Source organism: Sciurus vulgaris (assembly GCF_902686455.1).
Source record: "Sciurus vulgaris genome assembly, chromosome: 2".
In the NCBI taxonomy this organism is placed as follows: Eukaryota; Metazoa; Chordata; class Mammalia; order Rodentia; family Sciuridae; genus Sciurus; species Sciurus vulgaris.
Genome location: NC_136462.1, coordinates 124,275,122 through 124,302,685, shown reverse-complemented (window position 1 = coordinate 124,302,685; position 27,564 = coordinate 124,275,122). Strand labels below are relative to the sequence as shown.

At 44.8% G+C, this 27,564-nt stretch overlaps 1 protein-coding gene across 1 annotated transcript in view; it reads right to left on the bottom strand.

Annotated features, from left to right (window-relative positions):
- Positions 1–1,193: 1,193 nt before the first annotated feature.
- The window catches only part of TBC1D2B (TBC1 domain family member 2B), an 85,455-nt gene continuing 59,084 nt past the window's right edge, over positions 1,194–27,564 (bottom strand). The window contains 9 exon segments of the mRNA XM_079129372.1: positions 1,194–2,090; positions 5,870–5,991; positions 14,337–14,362; positions 14,365–14,412; positions 14,415–14,471; positions 14,474–14,519; positions 20,947–21,064; positions 24,139–24,633; positions 27,156–27,349. Of these exon segments, the coding sequence (XP_078985498.1) occupies positions 1,895–2,090; positions 5,870–5,991; positions 14,337–14,362; positions 14,365–14,412; positions 14,415–14,471; positions 14,474–14,519; positions 20,947–21,064; positions 24,139–24,633; positions 27,156–27,349 (1,302 nt within the window). The 3' untranslated portion in view covers positions 1,194–1,894.

Below are 27,564 nucleotides of genomic sequence, written 5' to 3'. Positions count from 1 at the left end.
AGGGATCATTTTAGCCCCAATATAGGGCAGTTTGGGCTGGCATCTTCCAGGGGGAAACTGACTTGAAAACTAAAAGCTGAGGGCAGCTAGAGCTGACCCTTGGGCCCTTGTCCCCTGCACCTCCTCACAGCTGTTCCCTAGACTGATAGCTACTGCTTCACAAGGTGGGGGTAGGGGTTCTCCAAGTGCTTGGTCCCAGCAGTCCCCAGAACAACAGTGAGACCACAATGCCTGCCTGGCTCCCGAGGCGGCTTCCTGAAGAAGTCGGGCCTCACACAGCTGTTCCAAAGATGCACACAATGATAAAAACTTTCCTGATATCTCAAAAGAGAAAAGGCTTTTGGCTAAATACAGAGACCAGCTCCCTCTACACGGTAAGAAAGTAGGCAGTTAAGCCCAAGAAGTTGAGCTTGCTCTAGTATGAACTACCAACTCAGCCATGAACTGCTAGGAAGTTGACAGTAAAAAATAATAGGAAAACCATACGTTATGGAAAAAACACTTCTTGAAATTGCATCGCTTCCATTCTTAGTCTGAGTGTGTTTATATCAATAAAAGATTGTTTCTGATTTGTGTCCAGGTAGTGTAAAATATTCCACTTAAGACTGTTTCTCTTGCATTTGTGTAATACTGTGCCAGAAAACATTCTTTCATGACATCCACACATCAGGGATGATCCAGAGGAATTAAGCAAAAACAACTTTCCTTACTCAACGTCTCTCTCCCGGTTTCAAAAGACAGTACTAAGTCCCCAGAAACTGCCCAGGCAGCCCAACATCAAGAGGCCACAGTGACCCCATATCCTTGCTTGAGAACAAGGGTGTTCTGGGCAGTGGGGGATAGTGGGGGGGGGGGCGTGCAGTGAGACTGTCTAGGAGAGCTCGCCCAAGCCTTAGCGCTAAGCAAAGACCTGGGAGCAGCCTCCCACACCTGCCAGCCAAGTGACAGACATCAGGAACAATGGTTCCATCTGGGGAGGCCGAAGTTTCTGCCATGTGGTAGGGATCGCCCAGCAGCTGTACCTCCATCCTGAAAAGCAACACCCCCAAAACTTCCTCTGTCTCCCTCAACCAGGGCCATGTCAGGGTGCAGCTTACAGATGACTTGGAATCCTATTCAAGCCACACTTGGAGAATGGCTTCTCCAAGCCAAGTCCCAGATGAAAAGAAAAGCATTCCACAGAAGCTCACAGAGCCGTGTCAGGCACAGGGATGGCTTACAGTCATGAGCTGGAGACGAGAAGTGCAGGGGCTGCTGCAGAGCCAGGCCCTCCACACGCAGGGTGGGAGCTACTGTTTTCAAAGGCTGTGTGGACTTGGCCTAGCCAAAGCTAGTCCAGAGGTGGGGCATGGCTGGCAGCTGGAGCCCCCAGCAGAGGATTCCTGGGTTTTTCAAGGAGGCTGTTTCTGAACAAGGGATGTGCCTGCTTTTCTAAGGAAGTCCCTCATTTCACACTGACCTCATGCCACCCAAAGCAGCCACACTCTGAAGCCCTGTGACACACACAACTGCCTCCTATGTACAAAACAAAGAACCTGGGAGAGGTCCAGCAAAGTATGGTTTTCACAGGGTGAAACACCAACACAGCTGACAGATGCTGTAAACAGGTTCTTAGAAACAGCCAACTGGTTAAGTGCACTGCAATTCACCAATCAGGCAAAAAACCTGACCATGATGCCAAATGTCATGGCATGGAGATGGCTGTAAACAAATGAGACCCTGCTCCCAAATGGGAACTAAGAAAGTGCAGTCTGGCTTTGGACATCTGCTCAGCAGATTCCCAGACACCACAGATGTTACATTCTGGCATTTAAACAAGCAGAGATGTCCCTGCAGTTCACACTTCTGACACACTTTGGTTGTGAAGGGAAGAGCAGCAGGGGCAGGCGTCCACTCAGGTGTCCTCCTCCTCATCGCTGACCAGTTCGCCTTTGTCAGGGCTGGTGTCCCGCTCACGCAGGAAGTCCTCGCGGATGGCCTCCAGCTCTGTCAACTCCAGCCGGACCTTCTCCAAGTGGTAGGCGCGTCGGTTCCGGATCTGGCGCAGGGGGAAGGGGTTCAGGTCCCCAAAGGAGATGCTGATCAGTTTCCTGGCAGACGAAGGGCAGACAGGAGCATCAGCAGCGCTCAGGCGAGTGCTCACACAGCCCCCACTGCAGCAGAGCCCAGGGGCTGGGGAGGGGAAGGATACGTGCCACCCAGGGAAGCCAGGCCTACCTCCTGCAGAGAGGCAAGGAGGCACAGTGGCTGAGGGGAAGGCCCTGCCTGCCTGCCTGCCTGGACTCAGATCCCACCTCTGCCCTGCAGGTGTGACTGGGAGTTGCAGAGTTGAGCCATCAACCCCCTTTTGGTTTCATTCCTTGTCCACGTGTGGGATAACACAATTGTCATCCCCTAGGGTATGGGTATTACTTGGTTCTGAGAATAGCATCTGACTCTTGCTTGGTGAGGGCAGGTGCAATAAGTGCCCACACCAGGCCACACACAAGGCAGGCAATCAGGAAAACTGTCCTGGGACCAACTGCCTGGGAATGGATGAACCGGCAAACCTGGTGACAACGGTCAGACCCAGTAAGCAACATGACCAGTGTCGACCAGAGACATAAGGCAGCTAGAGCTTTTTACATCCCCAGTTTAAGGCACCAACTTAAGATAAAAGTTTTAAAGTTATGATAACTTGCCTTAAACTACCAGTCAGTGGTTTTATAAAAACAGAACTAAGACTCGTCCCGAGGTCTGCCTATGGCTCTCCAGGCCTCAGGGGACAGCCACACTGCATCCTGGGCGTCAGAAGAGGAGCTGGAGGCTCTAGCATGGAGGTGCCCAACCTGTTCTCTACCTCTGTTCTTCTGCCAGGCCCGCAGACTGGGCCCTGCAGTCATGGCAGGAGGACTGCAGCCCCATCTCTACCAGAAGCAAACCATTTGCTCCTGCTGCTCCTCAGCAGCCCGTGCTACGCTCAACACAGATGTACAGATCAAGAATACACAAGCCCTAGGATTTCTGCCTTTTATATCTAAAACACCTACACCTCTATCTGCCCAACTCTAGAGAGGATTATCTTATAAGGAGGTGGAAGGAGAGAAAGGCTGGCTTTATTCAAATCCAAGCTCCCCTGTGTGTTCTAGGACAGGTGAGCACCAGAGGTCAGGGTAAGCCCAAATGCAGTGGACACTGCTGATCCTCAGCCTGCTGATGGGGCTGATGGAGGATGGGGGAAATGAAATGGCTGGCTAGGCACAAGGCACCAGGAGCCCACAAGACTAGTCCCTTCTCTCCTGCAGCTTTGAGCCCAAAGGCTCCACAAGCCCAAGACCTAAGCCCCTCTTCCTTCCTACAGAAAGTGAACACTATGAGTACTAAATTAACATTTTTCACTTACTCCTCCAGTCAAGTGGGAGCTGACTGGACCCACTGGCCCCTGCTGGGCACAAGGGGGAAATCAGACACTACCCATATAAAACTCAACTCCTCACTGCCTCCTACAAGTCCTGCAGCACAGATCATTCAATCCCATTTAACCCAGTGGCTCCTGAATGCAACTGGCTACAGAACTGCAGAATACCCTTCTCTGACCCCACCCCCACCCTGTTTCTGGCGGTGTAGGGAATTGAATCCAGGCCTTTGCACATGTAGACAAGCATTCTACCACTGAGCTATATCCCCAAAATTGTATTACCTTTTCTTTTGAGATGGGGGTCTTGCTAAGTTGTTGAGGCTGGCCTCAAACTTGTGATCCTCCTGTTTTGCAGCCGCCCCCCCACCACCACCAAGTAGCTGGAATTACAGGTGTGTGCTATTGCACTGGCTCCTCCTCCTTTTCTGTAAGACCAATGTACTCCAGAACTGGTGCTCATAGGAATCACTAGCGTGGAGAACTTATTAAATATTGGGGCTCCAGCACCAAGGTGGGGCCAGGGCATCTGTAGTCTTAACAACAACCCCAGTGATCCTGCTGTCACTCATGAATGCATTTGGGAACTCTTGGTCTGGTGGCCTTGACTTCCTAAAGCAAGGGGAAACTGCACCAGGAGCCACTCACCAGGTGGCGCTGCAGGACAATGCGAGATGGGCGGGAGCTGCCCAGTTCCACCAGGTGTTGACAGGAAGGGGCTGACTGGAGGACAGGGCACTGACAATTCAGCACAAGGCTATCGGGGTTGGGGCAGGAATGGTCTTTGGAACCAAAATGCTCTCAATATTGTTCACTGCTGGCATGAGGAAGTTCATTCAGTCATTCTTAGTAATCCTGACCAATGTGAGATTAACAAGAACCCTCAAGGCTCACGTGGAATTTAGCATCAGTCTTTTCAAAGGTAAATATTCTCAGATATCCTTCCTGTCTATCTATTCATCCACCTATTTACCTATTTATTTTGGTATAAGGGATTGAACCCAGAGGGGCTTAATCACTGAGCCATATTCCCAACTCTTTATTTTTTTTTTCAATTTTGAGACAGGGTCTAGCTAACTTGCTTTAGGGCCTTGCTAAGTTGCTGAGGCTGGCTTTGAACTTGTGATCCTCCTACCTTAGCCTCCCAAGTCATTGGGATTACAGGGATGTGCCACTGCATCTGGCTCAGATATCCTTTCTCATAAAATCAGGTCACTATTGTTAGGGTTAGTAACAAGCCTGAAACTATTTAAAAAACCCATTCCCTAAGAAAAAGAGCCTAACAATAGTGATGGTCTCCAGAAAGCCTGGTATGTCCTCAGCCACCACTCTGTGCTGCCAATGTCCCACTTGAATGCCAGGGCCAGAGCATCAACCAACTGTGGTCCAGAGGACATAGAGACAAGGACGGCCCAGAACAACAAAAACATGTAGACGGGGAGGGTGGGAGCAAAATGATTTATGGTGATTCATGGACATCTGGCTGCTCAAGTCAGAAACCTAGAGGGTATTCCAAGTTCAAATCCTCCTCCACTCTCTTCAATCTTGCCTATCACTTTTGTCCATTTCTGGGGCCACCTCTCTCCAGGCCACCACTTTCTTCCCTGGACCCTTTGAAGAGTCACTATCCCCTGGTCTGCTGGTGGCCAGTCCCACCCCAATTTGACATATCCTTCTGCCTAAGCTACAGTGACTTCCCAACACTCTTAGACTGAAGATCCAAGTCCTGAGCTCCATCTCCAGGAGCCTGGACAGTCCAGCTCCGCTACAGCCCAGCCGCAAGCCCGGCACACCAGCCCAAGCCTGGCTAAACTTCTCCACACCTCTCAGAATATACTTGCTCCAGACCTGTGGCTCTGCCAGGCACGGCTCTCTTCTCCTACTGCCCCTTCCCAGCTTAGTTCTCTCCCAGGCCTGGGCTTCCTCTTCATCTATCATCCCCAGCGCCTGGCACAGTCCTGCCACATAGTAGATATTCAGTAATGCTTGCAGCCATGTGAGACTATGGCTTTTGGATAGGATTTGTGTTTGTGAGATTAAGGATAAGACCATTTTCATCTCTATTCCTCTCCAGCCTCTAGAAGGCCAGCCTCCAGAAGGCCAGCCTCCTTCCCATATTTCTTCCCTGGAAGGAAATTCCCCCTCTCATAGCAGAACCCTGCAATGGCTGATTCTTTTTTTTTGGGTACCAGGGATTGAACTCAGGGCACTCAACCACTAAGCCACATTCCCAGCCCTATTTTGTATTTTATTTAGAGATAGGATCTCACTGAATTGCTTAGAGCCTCGCTCTTGCTGAGGCAGGCTTTGAACTCTAGATCCTGTCTCAGCCTCCGGAGGCCGGGATTACATGCGTGTGCCACTGCATCTGGCATGGCTGTGATTTTTGAAGACAGCAAGGACAGGTTACCCTCAAGGAGACAGAGGCTAGGCAGCCCTTTCTCCTGACATCTGGACAGTCACCTAAGGACTCACCTTGCATCAAGGATAGTACGAGTGAAGTAACGGAGATACTTGAATATGGACATTGAATCTTGCAATTTCAGGATCTCCTCTTCCTTGTATTTAAAAAGTGCCAGGGCAAAACGGAAAATAACCTGTGGAAGGAAAGGACAGGAAAATCTGTAAATGGAGACACCCTGGCTCTAGGCACATGCCTGACACTGGGAGTTGGGGGCTACAGGCATCCCCAAGGTCTTGCAGGTGCCCTGTCCTGGGGTAGACACTTACAGGGGTGATTTCCACTGGATGGGCAAGGACTTTTCTTATAGAAAAAATAAACTCTCTGGTGGTTTTCAACAAATCAGCTTCTCCCTTTGAAATAATTAGACTTTTGTGGAATCCTTTTGGCTAACACTGGAACTAGAAATCAATTTTTTTTTTTTTTTTTTTTGGTACTAGAGATTGAACCCAGGGGTGCTAAAGCACTGAGCCACATTCTCAGTCTTTTAAAAATTTTCAGACAGAGTCTCGCTAAGTTGCTTAGGACCTTGCTTAGTTGCTGAGACTGGTCTCAAACTTGCAATCCTCCTGCCTCAGCTTGCCAAGTCACTGGGATTACAGGTGTGTACCTCCACACCCAGTCCAGAAATGAATTGGGGTGGGTACTGGATATTGAACTCAGGGGCTCAGCCATGAGCCACATCCCCAGCCCTATTTTGTATTTTATTTAGAGACAGGGTCTCACTGAGTTGCTTATTTAGCGCCTTGATGTTGCTGAGCCTGGCTCTGAACTTGTGATCCTCCTGCTTCAGCCTCCTGAGCATCTGGGATTACAGACATACTCGACCACAGCTAGTGAAATAAATTTTAAATAAAAAATGAGATCACGATTTCTTGATTCTGAGTCTTAGAAAGCGTCTACCTTCAAAGGCAGTTCCCATCTCAGCTAGTGAATGCGGACCTGAATTGCTGATTTTTAAATACAGTGAAAGAAAAGCAATTTTTGTTACTGATTTGTTTGAGGGTATTGTGTTTGAAGCTAGGGGGAATGGATTGCTGGGATCTTGGAAGTCTGAGCAGCTTTGGAACAAATAGCTTCTTCCATATCTAAAGGCCTTGTATGGTCTGCACCAACCTGCACTTTCTCATATTTAAAGAGCAATACTGAGGATCCAAGATGGCGGACTAGAGGGAGGCTGCGTTCCTTGTTGCTCCGTAACACCGGATTCAAGCAGAGGATATCTGTTTCTCGGTGAGGCAGTTTTTGCTGCTTATCGATCCCCTGCTCTTTACCCCATTTGTCTGCTGTGATGACCTGCAGTCTGCCAGCATATCGACGCCTTTTTTGAGAGCAGATTGCTCACTGTCAGGCGTCTATCATCCGCCATTTGCCTGCCTCTTGCCTGTCCATTGCCTGCCTTACCCCTATCTATCACCCAACCCCCGAGGTTCACCTCCCGATCCTCCGACAGCTGCCAGCAGACTGACCGCAGACTGCCAGTGGAGAACCAGCTGCCTGCTGTTGCCTGGAAGTTCACTGTTACAGCACCTGCAGGTTTGATTACACATGGCTGCCGCCATTTTAAGACAACAGCCAGGCCCCGTAGGACCCTGGCCAGACTGACTGAGCCCCGTCTCCAGGATCCCTCAGCCCGACCGATCACTCCCTGCCTCTGGGGCCCTCACATCAACTGACTGCTCCCTGCTGCCAGGACCCCCACACCAACTGACTGCGCCCTATCACCGGGACCCCAGACCTACTGATTGCATCCGGCCTCCAGGATCCCACAACCACACCAAACACACCGGACCTCCAGGACCCCTGCCGGACCAACTGCATTCTGTCTCCAGGACCTCCAGCTGACCACGTCCAACCCTGAGCTGTAGCTCCCCATTTGCCATTTGGAAGCCGGAGCAGCCATTTTGGATAATCCTGGAACCCGTAGCTCCGATCTTCGGGTGGAGCAAATCCCATCCTGAGATGCCTGCTGGAGGCTTGAAGCTCATTGTCAGGGGCTATTTGGTCTAGGATTGCATAGTGTCTGATTTGAGCACTGCTAATATTGACCTCCCCTTAAAGAAAGGGTTTTGGAAACCTATAGGGCCACTATAAGCCTATAGGGGGAAATCTGCAATACCCCAGATCTGCACTGCTAGAGGGGAAGATACATGAACAACATGAAAAAAGAAGGTAAGAAAATGATCCAAACAAATCTAGATTCTATAGTAATAGAATCCAATGACAGTATGTCAGAAGAAATATCAGAAAAGGACTTCAGATTATACATGATTAAGATGATTTGGGAAGCAAAGGATGAGATAAGAGAGCAAATGCAGGCAATGAATGATAATACCAATAAGCTGAAAGTGCACCTGCAGGAAGCAAAAGATCATTTTAACAAAGAGATAGAGATTCTCAAAAAAAAAAAAACCAAATGGAAATCCTTGAAATGAAGGAGACAATAAACCAAATAAAAAACTCAATGGAAAGCATCACCAACAGACTAGACCACTTGGAAGACAGAACCTCAGACAATGAAGACAAAATATTTAATCTTGAAAATAAAGTTGCCCAAACAGAGAAGATGGTAAGAAATCATGAACAGAATTTCCAAGAACTATGGGACATCATGAAAAGACCAAATTTAAGAATTATTGGGATTGAGGAAGGCACAGAGATACAAACCAAAGGAATGAACAACCTATTCAATGAAATAATATCAGAAAATTCCCCAAACCTGAAGAATGAAATGGAAAATCAAATACAAGAGGCTTACAGAACACCAAATGCACAGAATCACAACAGATCCACACCAAGGCACATTATAATGAAAATGCCTAACATTCAAAATAAAGATAGGATTTTGAAGGCCGCGAGAGAAAAGCATCAGATTACATATAGGGAGAGACCAATACGGATAGCAGCTGACTTCTCAACCCAGACTCTAAAAGCTAGAAGGGCCTGGACCAACATATTTCAAGCTCTGAAAGAACATGGTTGCCAACCAAGAATCCTATACCCAGCAAAACTAACCTTCAGATTTGAAGATGAAATAAAATCCTTCCATGATAAACAAAAGTTAAAAGAATTTACAAATACAAAGCCTGCACTACAGAATGTTCTCAACAAAATATTCCATGAGGAGGAAATGAAAAACAACAATGGAGGTCAGCAAAGGGAGGAACTACCTTAGAGAAAAAACCACTCAAAGGAGAAACCAAGCCAACTTAAAAAACCAAAAATAAGCCAAATGACTGAGAATACAAATCATTTCTCAATAATAACCCTGAACGTTAATGGCCTAAACTCATCAATCAAAAGACATAGACTGGCAGAATCGATTAAAAAGAAAGACCCAACAATATGCTGCCTGCAAGAGACTCATCTCATAGAAAAAGACATCCACAGACTAATGAAAGGAATGAACTTCATTAGTCCACAGACTAATGAAGGTGAAAGGATGGGAAAAAACCTACCACGCACATGGACCCAGTAAAAAAGTGGGAGTTTCCATCCTTATATCAGATAAAGTGGACTTCAAGCCAAAGTTAGTCAGAAGGGATAAAGAAGGACATTTCATACTGCTTAAGGGAACCATAAATCAGGAAGACATAACGATAGTAAATATTTATGCCCCAAACAATGGTGCATTCCTGTACATCAAACAAATCCTTCTCAATTTCAAGAATCACATAGACCACAACACAATAATTCTGGCGACTTTAACGTACCGCTGTCACCACTAGATAGATCTTCCAAACAAAATCCAACCAAAGAAACCATAGAACTCATAACACAATCAAATAACCCAGACTTAATAGACATATAGAATATTCCATCCATCAACAAGCGGATACACTTTCTTCTCAGCAGCACATGGAACCTTCTTGAAAATAGACCATGTGTTATACCACAAAGCAGCCCTTAGGAAATGAAAAAACCAGAGATACTGCCTTGTGTTCTATCAGATCATAATGGACTGAGAGTAGAAATCAATGACAAAAAAAAGAAATTACTCCAACACTTGGAGACTAAATAATATGCTATTGAATGAAACATGGATAACAAAAAAACATCAGGGAGGAGGATTAAAAAATTCTTAGGAGGTCAATGAGAATGATGATACAACATATCAAAATCTCTGGGACACTATGAAAGCGGTACTAAGAGGAAAATTCATTGTATGGGAGCGCATTCCAGAAAAGAATGAAAAAGTCAACAATTAAATGACCTAACAATACAGCTCAAAAGCCCTAGAAAAAGAAGACAGAATAAACAAGCAAAAGTAGTAGAAGACAGGAAATAATTAAAATCAGAGCGAAATCAATGAAATTGAAACAAAAGAAACTATTCAAAAAATGGACATAACAAAAAGTTGGTTCTTTGAGAAAAGTAACAAAATAGATAAACCCTTAGCCACACTAACAAGAGAAAGAGAGAGAAGACTCAAATTACTAAAATACATGATGCAAAAGGAATATCACGACAGAACAACCACTGAGATACAGAACATATGAGATCTACTTGGAAAAATCTGTATTCAACAAAATAGAAAACTACCAAAGACATGACAAATTCTAGAGACATATGCTCCTCCCAAACTGAACGGCAGGAGGACACACACGATTAAACAGATCAATAATGCAAGCAATGAAATAGAAGAAGCATTAAAATCTACCATCCAAGAAAAGCCCAGGACCGATGGATTCTCACCGAGTTCTACAAGACCTTCAAAGAAGAACTCATTCCAATACTTCTCAAAGTATTCCAGGAAACAGAAAAGGAGGGTACCCTACCAAACTCATTCTATGAAGCTAATATCACCCTCATACCCAAACCAGGAAAAGACACATCAAGGAAAGAAAATTTTAGACCAATATCCTTGATGAATATAGATGAAAAGATCCTTAACAAAATATTGGCAAACCGTATCCAAAAACATATTAAGAAAATTGTGCACCATGATCAAGTGGGGTTCATTCCTGGAATGCAAGGATGGTTCAACATTCGTAAATCAATAAACGTAATCCATCATGTCAATAGACTTAATGATAAGAATCATATAGTTATTTCAATTGACGCAGAAAAAGCATTTGACAAAATACAACACCCCTTCATGCTCAAAACCCTAGAAAAAATAGGGATAGTAGGAACATACCTGAACATTGTAAAGGCTATTTATGCTAAGCCCATGGCCAACATCATTCTTAATGGAGAAAAACTGAAACCATTCCCTTTAAAAACGGGAACAAGACAGGGATGTCCTCTTTCACCACTTCTATTCAACACTGTCCTCGAAACTCTAGCCAGAGCAATTAGGCAGACTAAAGAAATTAAAGGGATACGAATAGGAAAAGAGGAACTTAAGCTGTCACTATTTGCAGATGACATGATTCTATATTTAGAGGATCCAAAAACCTCCTCCAGAAAACTTCTAGACCTCATCAATGAATTCAGCAAAATAGCAGGCTATAAAATCAACACACATAAATCTACAGCGTTTTTATACGCAAGCGATGAAACAGCTGAAAGGGAAATGAGGAAAACAACTTCATTTGCAATAGCCTCAAAAAAAAAAAAAAATACTTGGGTATCAATCTAACCAAAGAGGTAAAAGATCTCTACAATGAAAACTACAAAACAATGAAGAAAGAAATTAAGGAAGACCTTAGAAGATGAAAAGATCTCCCTTGTTCTTGGATAGGAAGAATTAATATTGTCAAAATGGCCATACTACCAAAAGTGCTATACAGAATCAATGCAATTTCAATTAAAATCCCAATGACATACCTCACAGAAATAGAGCAAGCAATCATGAAATTCATCTGGAAGAATAAGAAACCCAGAATAGCTAAAGCAATCCTTAGCAGGATGAATGAAACAGGGGGTATCGCAATACCAGAACTTCAACTATACTACAAAGCAATAGTAACAAAAACAGCATGGTATTGGCACCAAAATAGACAGGTAGATCAATGGTACAGAATAGAGGACACGGACACAAACCCAAATAAATACAATTTTCTAATACTAGACAAAGGTGCCAAAAATATACAATGGAGAAAAGATAGCCTCTCAACAAATGGTGCTGGGAAAACTGGAAAACCATATGCAACAGAATGAAATCTGAACCCTATCTCTCACCCTGCACAAAAATCAACTCAATGGATCAAGGACCTTGGAATCACACCAGAGACCCTGCATCTTATAGAAGGAAAAAGTAGGTCCAAATCTTCAACTTGTTGGCTTAGGATCAGACTTCCTTAACAGGACTCCCATAGCATAACAAATAAAAGCAAGAATCAACAACTGGGATAGATTCAAACTAAAAAGCTTTCTCTCAGCAAAGGAAACTATCAGTAATGTGAAGAGAGAGCCTACAGAGTGGGAGAATATCTTTGCCACTCATACTTCAGATAGAGCGCTAATTTCCAGAATCTATAAAGAACTCAAAAAACTCTACACCAAGAAATCAAATAATCCAATCAACAAATGGGCTAAGGAAATGAACAAACACTTCACAGAAGAAGATGTACAAGCAATCAACAGATATATGAAAAAATGTTCAACATCTCTAGTAATAAGAGAAATGCAAATCAAAACTACACTAAGATTCCATCTCACCCCAATTAGAATGGCGATTATCAAGAATACAAGCAACAATAGGTGTTGGAGAGGATGTGGGGAAAAAGGTACACTCATACATTGCTGGTGGGGCTGCAAATTAGTGCAGCCACTCTGGAAAGCAGTGTGGAGATTCCTTAGAAAACTTGGAATGGACCTACCATTTGACCCACCTATACCACTCCTTGGCCTATACCCAAAGGACTTAAAATCAGCACACTACAGAGATACAGCCACATCAACGTTCATAGCGGCTCAATTCACAATAGCCAGACTATGGAACCAACCTAGATGCCCTTCAGTTGATGAATGGATAAAGAAACTGTGGTATATATATATACAATGGCATATTACTCAGCTATAAAGAATAATAAAATTATGTCATTTGCAGGCAAATGGATGAAATTGGAGAATATCATGTTAAGTGAGATAAGCCAATCTCAAAAATCCAAAAGAGGAATGATCTCACTGATAAGCGGATGATGACACATAATGGGGGGTAGGAGGGGGATAAGAATGGAGGAAGGAGGGACTGTATAGAGGGAAAAGAGAGGTGGGAGGGGTGGGGGGGAAGGAAAAAACGGAATGAATCAAACATCATTACTCTATGTAAATATATGAATATGCAAATGATATGCTGTTACTCCATGTACAAACTGAAACAACACGTATTCCATTTGTTTACAATAAAAATAAATTAAAAAAAAAAAGAGCAATATTTACAGGATTCAAGTAAGTCATCTTTCTCTTCACAACCCTACCTATGGCCCAAGAGAACTGTTTATGCCTTAGTGGAGAAACCTTTTCAACAATGGCAGACTCGATTGAAAAATTGGTAGTGTATTATGTTGGACACTAAATTGAGTGTGGGATAATAACACACACTCAAACTTTGCTGTGGGAGCATAAACTGGTGAGGCCCCTCTGTGGAGCAATCACCACCTACGCGACAGATGGACTACCCACAGGCTGGCACTTCTCCCTCTAGGGCTAAACCTACAGATGTACTTGCACATGTGTAGAAAGAAAACGTGTCAAGAGTCCTGCAGCACAGTTTGAAGTGGCTAGAGAATGGAAACAACCTAAGTGTCCATCATCAGTGACTGTTATATACATTTCTGGCTCATGTGTACAAGGAAATACTGCACAGAGTTATAAAAAAATACATGAGTCAGATCTGTATACCCTGATAGGTATCTCTAAGATATAGTGACTAAAAAATATTTTAGAGATACATAAAATACTCTGAGAAGGATATATAATAAATTGAGAAGAACAACTAGGAGACGAGGGCGGAGGGAGATCTTTCCACTGCATACCCTTAGTTACATGACTTAAGTGTAATATGTAAATGTACTACTTATTCAAAAACTGATTTTAGAACACACAACAGACTAGGTGGGAGGCTTGTGGACATGAAGTTTCTGAAGTTGGCTCCCCTGAGCTTGTCCCCTTGATCCTCTGCTTATTAGATCTCTGGGCCTCCATCTCATCCACATAACGGAGAGACCACCACCACCATCGTTTGAAGGGCAGTGAGGTTCAGACCATGAACCATCAAAACTCCCAGCCAAGCACAGGGATTGGTGCAGACTCTTTTTGTTGTTGTTGTTTCTGTTGTTTTTAATGTGCTGGGGGTTGAACCCAGGGCCTCACACATGCTAGGCAAGTGCTCTACCACTGAGCCACACTCCAGACCCAGACTATTTGTGAAGGACAAGCAAATGATTCCTGTTTCCCAAGCTCTCTGGTGGCATGCCACACTGAGATCACTCTAGTGCCATGGTAACCTCATGAGTTCCAGGAGAACCAGCCACTCACCACCACTAACACACACATCAAGCATGTTTTTGAGAAGCTAGCTGAGCAAACCACCTTTGGTCCCTCATAAAGAAAAGAGTCCATATTTTAAAAAGGATGTCACTAACAACACTGTCCACAAAAACCACCAGAACCAGTTGAATGTGATGAGGGTGTAGTCGACTTTGTACTGCTCAAAGTAGGCATGTATCGAGGCAGCTTTTCACTCATGAGGTCTCTGAATACCCGCTGATCCACCTGGAAAGGAAACAAAGAAGAGAAATGTCATGTGTCTGCCACGGCACTGGGCAAGCATGCAAGGGCAGACATCTGAGAATGGATGCACCTCGGGGCTCATCGAGAGCTGGACTACTCTGTGGCACAGGCACATGCCAGAGGTGTCCACAGGTATCCACCAATTGGCACCCTCCTTACAGCTCCTATACTCAAAGTGCCCTGGGAAAACAGGCTGTCCCAAAAAATCATAAACCTGAGTCTAAGCAATGCACTGAGAGGAGTCTTGAGGGCTCAGGATAGAGCTCAGAGTAGAGTATTAATAGTGTGGGCGAGGTCCTGGGTTTGGGTCCCCAGCACCACACGCACGCACCGCACGATTTAGCAAACTGTAGGTTGATATTGCCACTACAGTGTCTGGTCAGGCAAGGAGCAGTACTGGGCAGAGGGCTGAATAAGGTTCAACCTTGACCTTGTTGGGCTTTAAAGACATGTGGGGACAGCCAGATCTATGGAGTAGCTAAATAACTAGTGAGGGTCCTGTAAAGATACATTCATGGTGCATTCTGGAGCCTGTGGACTGGAGGAGAAAAGCCAAGGTCAGGCTTCCAACAGGCAAGTGGCAGCAAGGCAGCACAGCTGTGTAGTTTGTCATAGGGACCACTATGTCACACAGAGGGGTCAGGATATTGTCTATGAGCCAGGGGATTTCCCTGTGACCCACACGAAGACATCCGGCTTCCACATCACCCAGTCAACACATATTTGTATGTGTATATAAAACAGAAGCAAACATTTTACAAAACAATACTTAAAACCTCCTATGTGGGATTCACCTGGATGCTTTCAATCCTAATAAATTTTATCTGACACACTACAGAGGTTATCACCCACCACTAAACCCATTTATTCATAGTTTGAAAAACACAACAAGCTGGGTGTGGTAATGTGTGCCTGTAATCCCAGTGGCTCAGAAAGCCAAGGCAGGAGGATGGCAAATTCAAAGCCACCCCCAGCAATTTAGTGAGGTGCTAAAGCAACTTACTGAGACTCTGTCTCTAAATAAAATATAAAAAGGGCTGGGGATGTGGCTCAGTGATTAAGCACCCCTGGGTTCAATCTCTGGTACCAAAAAAAGAAAAGAAAAGAAAAGAAAAACACAACAGGCATCGAGCATCTGAAGCTTTAAGCAGGACAGCAGTACAGCTGCATCTGCACTCAAGGTCCATCCCCCAAGCTGCAACAGGGAAGCTGCACAGGAGGAAGCCGAGCTGGAGGTCTTGACAGATCAAAGTCCCAGTGATGAAGATCCAAACCAGAGGAGGGCAGTGGGACAGAGAGAGAGATTCACAACTATGTGAAGGTAAAATCTATGGAACCTATGGAATACCCTGGCTTCTGACCCAAGGTATGGAGAGGACAGAGGTGTGTTGCCCTGAGGCCAGAACACAGAATAAGGGCCAGGCTGGGGGAGACTGCACATGCTGATGCCCCAGGGCACATCAATCAGGAGACGTCAGACTGAGGCTCCATAGGAGGCTGAGACTGGAGGGAGAAGCCACCCACCACAGAGGAGAGGCAGAACTTGGAGAATAAGGGGAAGGGGAGCAAAAGCAAGCCAGAAAGACATCATGGGCCAAGCAGACTCTCCAGGATGAAGGCGAAGGTGATGGAATACCCTCGGTATTCCATGAAATGTCTTAGTATACAGTGATCATGGTGTAGGACATTCTGTGGTGGACTGCTAACAGGGTATCAACTTGATAGCCATTTTGGAGAGAAGTTTGGCAGCATCCAGAAATCAGGAAGATGCTCACATCCTATAGTCAATCCACTCCTAAGAGTATAAAGAACTTGCAAAACATTCAACAGCACATCAGTCAAGTTAGGACAAAAGGTATGATAATTTGGGGGATTACTGTAATTAAAAAAAAAAAAAAAACTAGAAACAATCTCAACAAATGCTAAAATAACATTTTAAGAATGTTATTTTTTTAGGACAATCCAAAACTTAAAAGGTCAATTGTTTCTCCTTGTTAGAAGTTTTGTTTTTCTTTGAATAGAAGCACTGACAAACAAAAAAAATTTTTTTTTAATTCTTAAAGCATAGTGAAATAGGTTTAAGTAAGCACTGCTGGTTGAAATTTAATTTAAAAATTTAAAAGGTAATGGTAAAGTAACTCATATAACTAAAAACTTTTTTTCACAAAAATGATTCTGAAAAGTTGTAAATGCACCCAAAAAGAACAACAAAAATATAGGAATTCAGAGTTGGAAAGGTACCTTTTTGACCAAGGTGCTTTCTTACTAAAGCAAGGAACAAATTTTAAAGATATAAATTGGATGAATTATAATTAATTTTCTTGAACACTTAAAAAACAAAAGTGCCTAAGAAGCTGTGAAACCCGCCTAGTATGCAAAAGGTTACTGACTTCTCGCCTCAACCGCATCTGCTTGCCCTGGGAAAACTCAGGGAAGTGGACAAAACTCCTTCCATGAGGTGGAGTCGGGACCACACACTAGTGAAGATACTTTTCTGCTTGTGTTTATTCCATCCCTTGATGTTCAAGCAACTACAACACATTTGTCCACACTTTAAGGCCCTGGCAATGGGGACCAGCTGTTCCCTTGAAGGAGCTGTAAAATGACAAGGGAGGTAGACAGATGACCATGAGACCAAGTGATGACACCAGAATTCACTGTGCCTGGCCGGGGCTGCTGCAGACATCAGCAAGGACATGGAGAAGGCCTTGAAGTGGGAGATCCATGTACACTTCTCTTCTCCCAACTGGGTGACAGACTGTGCCATCACTTATGGCTGCGGGTGCTGGCAGAGGGCTGGGCGCAGAGCAGGCTGCCAGGGAACACTTGTCCAGGCCTCTGCTTTAGCACCTCCCCCACTAAGCACTTGAAGGACAAGGAATGACTATGCATTCATCTCTGTGTCCTCAGTGCCTAGTGAGGTCCTGGCACACAACATGCCCCTCGAGGACAGCAAGCACGGAAAGCTGGCAAGCAGCTGGCTGCAGCGGCAGGGGAGGGGGCTCGGTAATTGCTTTCTGGCAGGGAGGCAGCTGGACAGCGATTCCTAAAAGCACAATGCTGAGGGCTGGCAGCACACAACAAAGCCTCCCCATTTTTAAGAGAAGCCTCACATGAAGCCCACCCTTAGCCTAGAGAATGATTAAATACATTATACACATCTGCCTGGTGGAATATCATCAGCACCAACATGAGGGTTGGAAAGTACACGATGACGCAGGAAAATGCTCATGCCATAATGTGAACTGGCTGGGCTACACCTTGCTCTCAATTTGAATATTCAACTATTGGTGGTGGGGAGCAAAAGGAAATATATCAAAGCTAACTGTGGACCCCAGAATTATAACAGGTGGCTTTCATTTTCTTCTTAATATCTTTCTGTATTGCCTAACTTCTCTTTATAATCATCTATTATTTGTATAGCCAAAGGAAAAAAATCTCCTTAGAATTCACATTTATGAATGTGATGCAAATTTTATTTAAAATTCACACAATTAAAATAGGTCTTCCCCTTTTGCCTACAATAACAATATTAATGGCTTTTACTGAGTTTTTACAACATACTGAGCATTACAATAAACTTTTTAAATACATTACTTGAATTCCACCTGAAACTATCTATGAGAAGGTATCACCTTCCTCTCACAGATGGGGAAACTGAGGCACTGGGTTGCTAAGTGATGTGGTCAAGCTCCACAGCTCACAGGAGGGAGGCCTGATGCTGACCTGTGACTCCTTGCAGCCTACACTCCTAACCAATGTGCTTGACCACACTTTGGTGGAGCAGGAGAGATTAATGTTTCATTTTTCTTATTCTTGAACACTAAATAACTTGTGACCTTAAATTTGAACCTTTATCTTTTGGGCTAGGGATGTGGCTCAGTGGTGGAGCCTGGAACCCATGAGGCCCTGAGTTTGATTCCCAGCACAACAACAACAACAATAAAAACCCCAAAACTATTTGCCTTCAGTTGTTATGAATATATAACATTTTATTGACCTCTTCATCCCACCTGACTGTGACTCCTACCTCTTCCCATTGCTGTTCACGTCCTCGTTTACAAACTCAAGCGACAGAAGCAAAGCTCTTAGTTAATTAGCAAATTAAGTGATCACAGGGAGACTAGGTGAGCTTTCCTTAGAGTTCATTGATGACATCCATGAAGCTGGAACAGGGACCTGGAGGAGGCAGCTGTGGGAAAACTCATCCCCCAGGAATGCCAGAGCCCAGCATCTCTCACCATTCTATAGGATGCTGTAGGAGGCAGTGGGCAGAGGTGGGTAAACTGAGGCCCAGAGTCTCAAGGGCTGAGTCCAAACCCCAGATGGGTCCTTACAACAGTACCTTGGGAAAGTTGCTCAGTATCTTTGATCCTGTTTCCCCTGAGTCAAATGAGAATAATGAGGCTCTGCCTGGTGGGACCTGAAGTATAACTACTGGTACAGGACCGGGGCTCACAAAATGCCAGTCAAATTGCACCTGGTCAAATAGTAGCCCCTGTAAAGTTCAGACATTTATTCTGTGGGATACTGGGCATCCTTAAATGACAGACCATGGCTCTGAAGGTGCCCTGACTAGCTGGAAGACCATCAGGTAAGCAAGGACAATCCAGTTAGATACCAGCTGTCATAGCTAAGCCAGGAAAGTGGGAACCAAAGTGAGGCTCTGATGGCAGCCTTAGGAAAGCAGGAAAGCAGGGCAGCGTTGGGGAGGAGATGGTGTGTGTGCTGGGGCTCAGCAGGAGCTTTCAAGGGAGTGAGCAAAGAGCAGTGTTCTAGGAAGAGGAATCATGTATAAAAAGCACACAGAGGGCAGGGCCAGACCACAGAGCAAGTGTCCTATCATTACAGGGCACACGGCCTCCAGCAGCTCAGTGGGCAGGTGGGGGCTGGAGCATGGAAGGAGGGTCCTGGTTTTACAAAGGAATCTGGGCTGGACCCTGAGAGGACGAGGGCCCCAAGCGGGGAAAGATGAAACTCAATCTGTGGGAAAAGCTAAAGGCATAAAGGCAGGAGGGAAAGGAGGCAATTGCAGGATGTAGGAGAGAGGATGCAACCTGCCAGTGGAGAGGGGGAAGAAAGGGGGACAAACGTGAGCTGCCAGGCAGGAGGCGGGAATAGAAATGGTGACCAAAGGGTTACAGGGAGCAGGATGACTCATTTCTGGTTTGGGGAACTAGAAAGATGGGTAGGTCAGGTAGTAACTAGAGGCAGTATTGAAGATCTCCCTCCAAAGGTAAAAACACAAATATAAAGCAAAACTCTATCAGGGTCCAACCGGGAAAATAAAAATCTAAGTATTTGTAACAGGGAGAATTTTATCCCAGGAGCTGGTCACATCAGTCACAGAAAAGCTGAGGCTAAGTGGCTAACAGTGAAGCAGCCCAGAGGTCAGCAAGAGCAGGAACATCCTCGGGCTAGAGCAATAAAGGGATCAGGGACCCACCAGATGGAGCTGGGGCCAGAGGAGAAAAAGCTACACAGAGAGGCAGTCCTCATGACATGGAGGAGAAATCCCTTCCACGGCCCTCCTGCCACCCTCTGGTTTCCCACCAGCGCCTCTTGCCTGCCTGTGGGGCCAGCCCTGCAACATCCTAGAGAAGGGTGAGGAGAGCCTCCATGAGCAGGCAGGCCGGGCTGGGCACACACTTGGGAGGAGCACGAAACAAAGCAGGTACAGACATGGATGCAGCTGTGGTCAAGAGACATGAGCTAAAGGTGAGCCACGAGTGAAGGGCGGGGGAAGAGCTTTCCTGAGCCACAACGTAGGACATTGCCCAGGTAGAGACAGGCCCATGACACCCTAGCCTGGCCCCTGATGTCAGAATGCAGGTGTGAGGGCCTGAAATGTGCTGGTCCCTGCTGCTGCCATTGCTACACTCATTTCCAGAAGCCAGCAGGTGAGCACGGCAGGTTGGCTTGAGCTTCCCTACTGGTATAGGATCACAATGTCATCTGAGACTCTTCCTCCTGATCCTCCTTCCTTCTCCTGGGTGGGAGGTTCTCCCAGCTTTCCTTCGCACCACTCCTGGTCCTTCACAGGTCTTGCCCCACAGAAGCTTCTGCATGTCTAATCCTGCCTCGGCACCTGCATCTCAGAGGACTAAGCTAACACACTGATCCTCCAGCACCTGATCATGACTTGGCTTGCTGGGTATACCTGTGCCTAGGGGAGAGAGCACATCAGGCCTGCAGGACGACTCTATTTCTCTGTCAACTTCCAGTGAGCTGAATGAGCCAGCCCAGCCCCACTCACAATCACTCAGTCCAGGCTCTGAGATGTGACCTGCCATCTTCAGGGATCAGTCGCTGAGGTCATGTATGCAAAGCTCCCCCCCCTTGGGTGTTTAACTCCAGTCAGCTATAATTCTACAAGTTGGTGGCTGAAGCACAGTATTTTTAAAAGTACCTGGGATCCTAACAGAGTCTTTGTGTAATAGTCTCGAGGCATGAAAACTTCAACAATCGTAACCAGACACCAGAAAGCATCTTCTTGTTCCAGGTACAGGAGGGCCACTGCCACCAACCTACAAGCAAACAGGGAGTGAGATCAGTGCCAGGCCCTGCGCCACAGTCTTCACAGAGATGTCTGCTGAAGTCATTTGCCTCTCATGGCTACAACTATTTCTAGTTCTGCAATAAAAGAACAATAAGTAAGTGTTCCTGAGATGCGAGGCAGTTCCTAAGATTTGAGAGGCAAGGCTATGTTCCCCTCATCCTTTCATTTAGTTTTTGTTCAAAGGTGAAACTGTTTCCTAATAACTGACTAGCCCAAGGAAATAAATATTTTCATTGTAAGAAAATATTTTGCTAACACAGCTAATTCTTTGAGTCTATTGTCCAAGAAGTTCCAAGTAATCCTTTTATGCAATTTAAAAAAGATCTGAATGTAAGTAGCAAAGAGTACGCAACGCTTTAAAAACTTTCCTGATTCCACTCATCTTGCTTCCACTCTGGAGGAATAAGGGGGCAGACAAAGGAACCCCAGTGAGGGGGATTCTAAGGGAACTGCAATCAAGGCTGCAGATGGGTGGGAGAGGACACGATATGTGCCAACTTCTGTTTTTCAAAATGGAAACCTGGATTGAGCTGTTTATACCTTATCACTTTCTGGTAATTGTAGGTCTGGCTCCAGGTGGGCATTTGGGGCAGAGGCAAGAGAAAAGCCCCTCTCTACTTAGATGAAATCCAAGAATCTCTGCCTATGGCAGATGTGCATCACTCACAGGAAAAACCCTGAAGCCCTTTCTCAAAATTTGTTTTTATCCTGCAGAGTGTGGAGACGCACACCTGTAATCCCAGCAACCTGGAAGGCTAAGGCAGGAGGATTTCAAGTTCAAAGCCAGTCTCAACAACTTAAGTGAGGCCCTAAGCAACTTAGTGAGAACCTGCCTCAAAATAAAAAATAAAAACAAAAGGCTGGGAATGTGGTTCAGTGGTTAAGTTCCTCTGGTTCAATTCCTAGTACCACCCCGTCCCCAATTGTTGTTCCTTTTCCCCTTAGATGAAATTAAAATAAAATCACCTCAAATTAAAAGAAAAAATAAAGACCTGGGCTAGATGAGGAGGGGGATGCCTCCCTTTCTCATGAAGGAGATGGAGAGAGGAAAGGTGACAACTGGGAGACAGAGGAAGATAAAAATAGTTCGCAAAAGCACAGAAACCAAACCCACAGGATCTGAGGATGCAAGGATGCCAGCACAGGGGGTAAAGAGTCTGAAATCAGAACATTCAAATCAACTGATGCTAAAGATGATAGGTTTGAATTATCTAGAAGAAACTAAAGTTTTCCTACTGAAGGTCAGTACTCAGAAGGCATAACACATATCAAGCATTTTGAAGATAAAACCCCAAAGAAACAGAGGTTAAATTCAGAGGTTCTAACGGGGAGGTGCACAGAGAAGGCTTTGATTACCTGGAAGCACCACTTATATATAGAAAAGTCAATAACAATGCTAGATATCAGGCATACGTAAGCCCTCACTGGGATTCCTTGGTTTCAGAGGCTTTTGGCTTCCAGGAAGTTTTAGACTGAGTATTAAGTAAACAATGTGCATTGTGGTTTTAGGTAAAACAAGATTGTTTTATTAGTACTGGGCTTCATTTAGGTCTTCACCAAGTAGGGGTCCAATTTAAAAAGCTTTTCTGCAATATTCTCCCACAGTCTATATAAATGAGGGATCAAGAGTATTCACTCCATGCATTATCAACTAATGAAATTGAATTCTTCTGATCAAAACGCAAGTGTGAAGAGACCAAGAAGGAAGAACAAGACCCCAAGCTGTTTCAAGTGAATTTGGTTTTCATGTTTTTCGTTCGTTTGTTTGGTGGTAAGGACTGAACCTGAGCCTCAGGCATACTAAACATGGGCTCTACCACTGAGGTACATCCCCAGCCCCAACCGGAGGTCAGCAAGCATCAGGAGTCAAAAGGTCTCTGAAGCCAGAGTAAATGCTGGCATTCAACACTCAAGCTCATGCACTTGGCTTACAGAAAAATTCCTCAAGTACGCACAGAGAGCACCTTCAATCTTACTTTATCTTCCCAAGGAGCTTGGTTAGTTCTATCACTACCCAGACAGGAATATAAACACAACTGCAATGACAGCAGGAAGCAGAAGCAGCAGAAAGGGTATCAGTCAGGTGAGGTCAGAAGCACAGTAAGAAGCAGTCCCAAGCACCCAACCTTCAAAGCTAGGAGGAGCTTTGTGGAGAGCAGACCTCTGTATCTCTCAAGGCCTTGTCCTATCCCAGCACAGCTTGGGAAGAGGAGTGGATCACTAAGACAAGGCAAAAGGTTTTCCATATCCTCCATTTATGAAAGCAGGGAAGTAAGCAAGACCTGTAGAGATTCTAGACTAAAAGAAAGCAAGTCTAGGTCCTTCGTGAGCTGAATTTCAATCTGCTGAACAATCTGGAGCAATATCTTAATTCACAAGGATCCTGTATAAATAAGAGTGACCATGAGTTTTTACTCCGCGCATTATCAATCAATGAAATCAAACTCTTATGATCAAAACTCCAAGTGTGAAGAGACCAACACCAACAAGGAAGAAAAAAATGAGATTCCAGGCTGTTTCAAGTGCATTTGACTTTCATGTTCTCCCCCACCCACCTTTCAGTGCTGAGGACTGAACCTGGGCCTCCTGTAGACTAAGCATGGCCTCTACCACTGGGCTACATCCCTAGCTCCAACTTTTTTTCTTTTATTTTTTTCAGTACTGAGATTGAATCCAGGGCACTCAACCACTAGGCTACATCCCCAGACCTTTTTATTCTGAGACAAGGTCTTGTTAAGTTGCTAAATCTGGCCTCAAACTTGTGATTCTCCTGCCTCGGCCTCCTTAGTGGTTGAAACTACAGGCATCCTCCACCATGCCCAGGAGCCAACTTTTACATTCTTTCTGGAAGTATGTTTATTTCCCTCAGTTATTCGAAGAACTAGGGATATTGTATCATAAAACTAGCTTGCTGCAATTATCTTTTCCCCTTAAAATACTGGCTTTTCTTGGCCAACCAGGAAGTAGGGAGCTTCCAGGCAGTGCCTGGTGCCAAGAAGTTCTCTAAACGGCAAACAGGAACTTTCTCTGGCTGACACTCACCTATTTAGACCTTGGCAGTAGCCAATATCTGGATTCCGCCAGGAGAAGGCAAGCAGGACGTTCCGCAGCTTCTGTATGCCTTCGGAGGTGGGGCAGGAGTAATGTTTGTTGTTGGGCAGAGTTCGCAGCAGGTCCAGCTCTATCTGCTTGGAGGCTGGGTTCTGTTTCTCCAGTGCTTTTTGAAGCAAGGTCTGGAAGTAGCCTGGCTCTGCACTGTCCTTGAACTTCCTTGTGTGAAGGTCCACACACCACTTCCACACCTTGGAACGGTGCTCGTGGGGAATGCCTGCACGGATCAGGTTTTTTAATTCTGGAGAACACATCATCTCTCTGTTCATTGTGCTTGCAAAATAGTTTTCCCACTTGACCCCAGTGGAAACCTCCTGGTTTTCTGTGAGGTAGAGAGTCTTCAGGTCCAATGCTCGGACCTTGGCCACCAACTTCTCTTCCTCATCATCATCAGGGACAGTCCTGAACCCATAAATATCATATTCGCTGTTGAAAAAAAAGGGGGGGAAATGAAAGTGATATGGTCCTGCCAAAAGGCCAATGAAAGAGAATAGAGAACCTAGAAACCAATCCATATAACATAGGACTTTGATACGGGACCAGGCATTTCAAACCAGTGAGCAAATAATAAGCATGTTGATAAATAAGGCTAGGACAACAGGCTGTCTATATGGAAAAAATTAAATCAGATTTCTTCTTTGTTACATAGGGAAAAAAAAATCAATTCCAGATACTTTAAAACCCTGAATGTGAAAAGCACAGAATATAGGCAGTACCACAAAAACAAGACTGATAAACATGGTGACATCAATTTGTGTGTATATGTCATACATATTCAAAAGAATAACAAAGTCATCATTTAATTTTTTTTTTCCCTTTTGAGACAGAATCTTATTGAGTTGCCCAGTATGACTTCAAACTCCCGTGCTCAAGCTGTTCTCATGCTCAGCCTCCTGGGACTATAGGTGCACAACTTTGCACCCAGCCAGAAGACTTCATTTTAACACATGAAAAAAACAAGGCTGGAAATATTTGTTAAGATGACAGGGATGAATAGGAATTAAGGCTCTGGTAAGCTGAATAATGGCCCCCCAAAATGAGAACCTCTGACATGCAAAGGGAATGTTGTTGATAGAATTAAGATAACAGAATTTAAGATAAGGAGATTACCTGAGTTATGCAAGGGAACCTGATTCACATAAGCCCTTCAAAATGGAGAAGAAAGTCAGAATAGTCCATCAGAGAAATGTGAGGACTTAGAAGCAGGAGAGATGTCTGGTGTGAAGGGCTGCTGCCTTTGAAGATGGAAGAAGGGCCGTGGGCCAAGGAATGCAGGTGGCTTCTAGAAGCTGAGAACTGCCATAGCTGACAGCTGGAAAGGTAACAGGGACGAGTCTTGCAGTTTCACGGAACTGTGTTCAAGCAACATCTTGAGTGAGCAAGGAAATGAACTGTTCCCTAGAACACCCAGAAAGGAATGTAGCCCTTGATCGAACTTTGATTTTAATCAAAGACTCATGTTGGGCTTCTGACCTATAGAACTACAAGATAATGAATCTGTGTTGTTAAAGTTTGCAATGATTTGTTAGAAAGGCAACAGAAAACTAATAGGCTTTTCATGCACTGAGTGTGAAACTAATGTAAGTACTTTGGAAACTGAGCAGAACTAAAGATGTACATTCCCCACATGTTGGGAATCTCTCTTCTGTTCTATACCTGGAGTAACTCTGTTGCCTGTGCACATGGGAACATGAACCTTAATAGTTACTGCATCATTGTTCATAATAAAGAAAAATGCAAAGATCCTGAATGTCCTCCATGAGAAGAATAATAAAGCACTGTGGTCCACGTATCCAATGAAGTTCTCTGAAGCAAGTGAAAAACATGCTTAGCAGCTACCTAACATAAGAGTACCTCACTCCTTCAGAATAGCATGGAAGCTTGCAGAGGTTAATCACTCTCACGGAAGCAGCAGCACACAGCGCATAGGTAGTGCTCTTGAGCCTCAATCTCAAAACAAGTGTTTTGCAACAATGGTGTTGGTCACATTCTGATAGTATGTTTCTGTCATCTGAGCAGACCAAACAATGCTGGCAGGTGCTATAAGCACAGAGAAGGAAAATATTATGCCAAATGGAAGCAAGACTTCACCTGGGGCTAAGCTGGGAGAAGAGAGAAGCAGCGAGGAGACTATGGTAAGTGTGGCTCAACACACTGCTGCCCCTGAGTGGCAGAGGGTGACAACAGGAGAGGAGGGTGGACCAAGTGAATCTGCAGATTTCTCTGAGCTTGAACATTTAATGAGCTCCATTTTTCAGAAGATTGGTTATATGGGTTCTTAATCCAAGATCCATCATGAACTTCCAGATTCTGTGATTTCCAAAAAGAATGTGCAAAATTATGTGTGTATGTGTGTGTGTGTGTGTGTGTGTGTGTGTGTGTGTGTGTGTGTCTAAGTGCATCTTGGGTGTAAGTGAGTTCATGACTTGTTTCAGATCCTTAATTTGGTGGATCCTGGACCAAAACCTTTTCCTGGGTTGGGGAAGCTCAGTGGCGGAGCACTTGCCTAGCACATGTGAGGCTTTGGATTCGATCCCCAGCACCACATAAAAATAACTAAACAAAATAAAGGTATTGTGTCCATCTACAACTTAAAAAAAAGTTTTCCCTTACAAAGTCTAGCTGTCCCCTACCCGTACCCTAACAGGCCCTCTCTGCTCTTAAATTGCCCATGGGTACAAATGTTTCAGGAGAGGGTTCCTAACAGACACCTGGCCCCTCCCAAAGTGAGTGTGACTTTGACATGGTTCACAAGAAGAAAATCTTGCAGTCAAGAGACCTGGGCTGATTCCCAGATCTATCACTTGATTACTGCTCTGACCCAACAGCACTTGTCATGAGTACCAAATGAGAGAGAGTTGTGTCAAGTTCTCTGTGAATGGTTATTGCTGAAAAAGGACACTTCAGAAGCGGGGTGCATTACCCATAACAGTCTCTAGCACCTTTACCTGACAAGATGAGGCTTAATGAATGCTTGCTCTGGCTGCTCTTGACTCTCAACCTGCAGAGCATCCTCCAGCAACTGGGCTATGACATCCCGGGCAGGCCCCTGTTCTTCTGAGCAAACTGGTGTTTTCATTTCTTGAAGCAATATCAAGTATTTACTTTCTATCTGGCAGAGCTTGGCTTCCAGGCTAGAATACTGCAGAGAATGTGGGGGTTACCTCTATCCAGACAAAGATATGGAAAAAGCAATCCTTAGTTACCTCAAGTAATCAATAATGACCAGCTCAAACTATTAGGAAGTAAGCCAGAGACATACTATAACAAAGAAGAAATTAATGTATGTCACAGGCCATCTAACATGTTTAAAAGACCTACTACTGTGGGCGTTGGGTTGTAGTTCAGTGGAAGAGT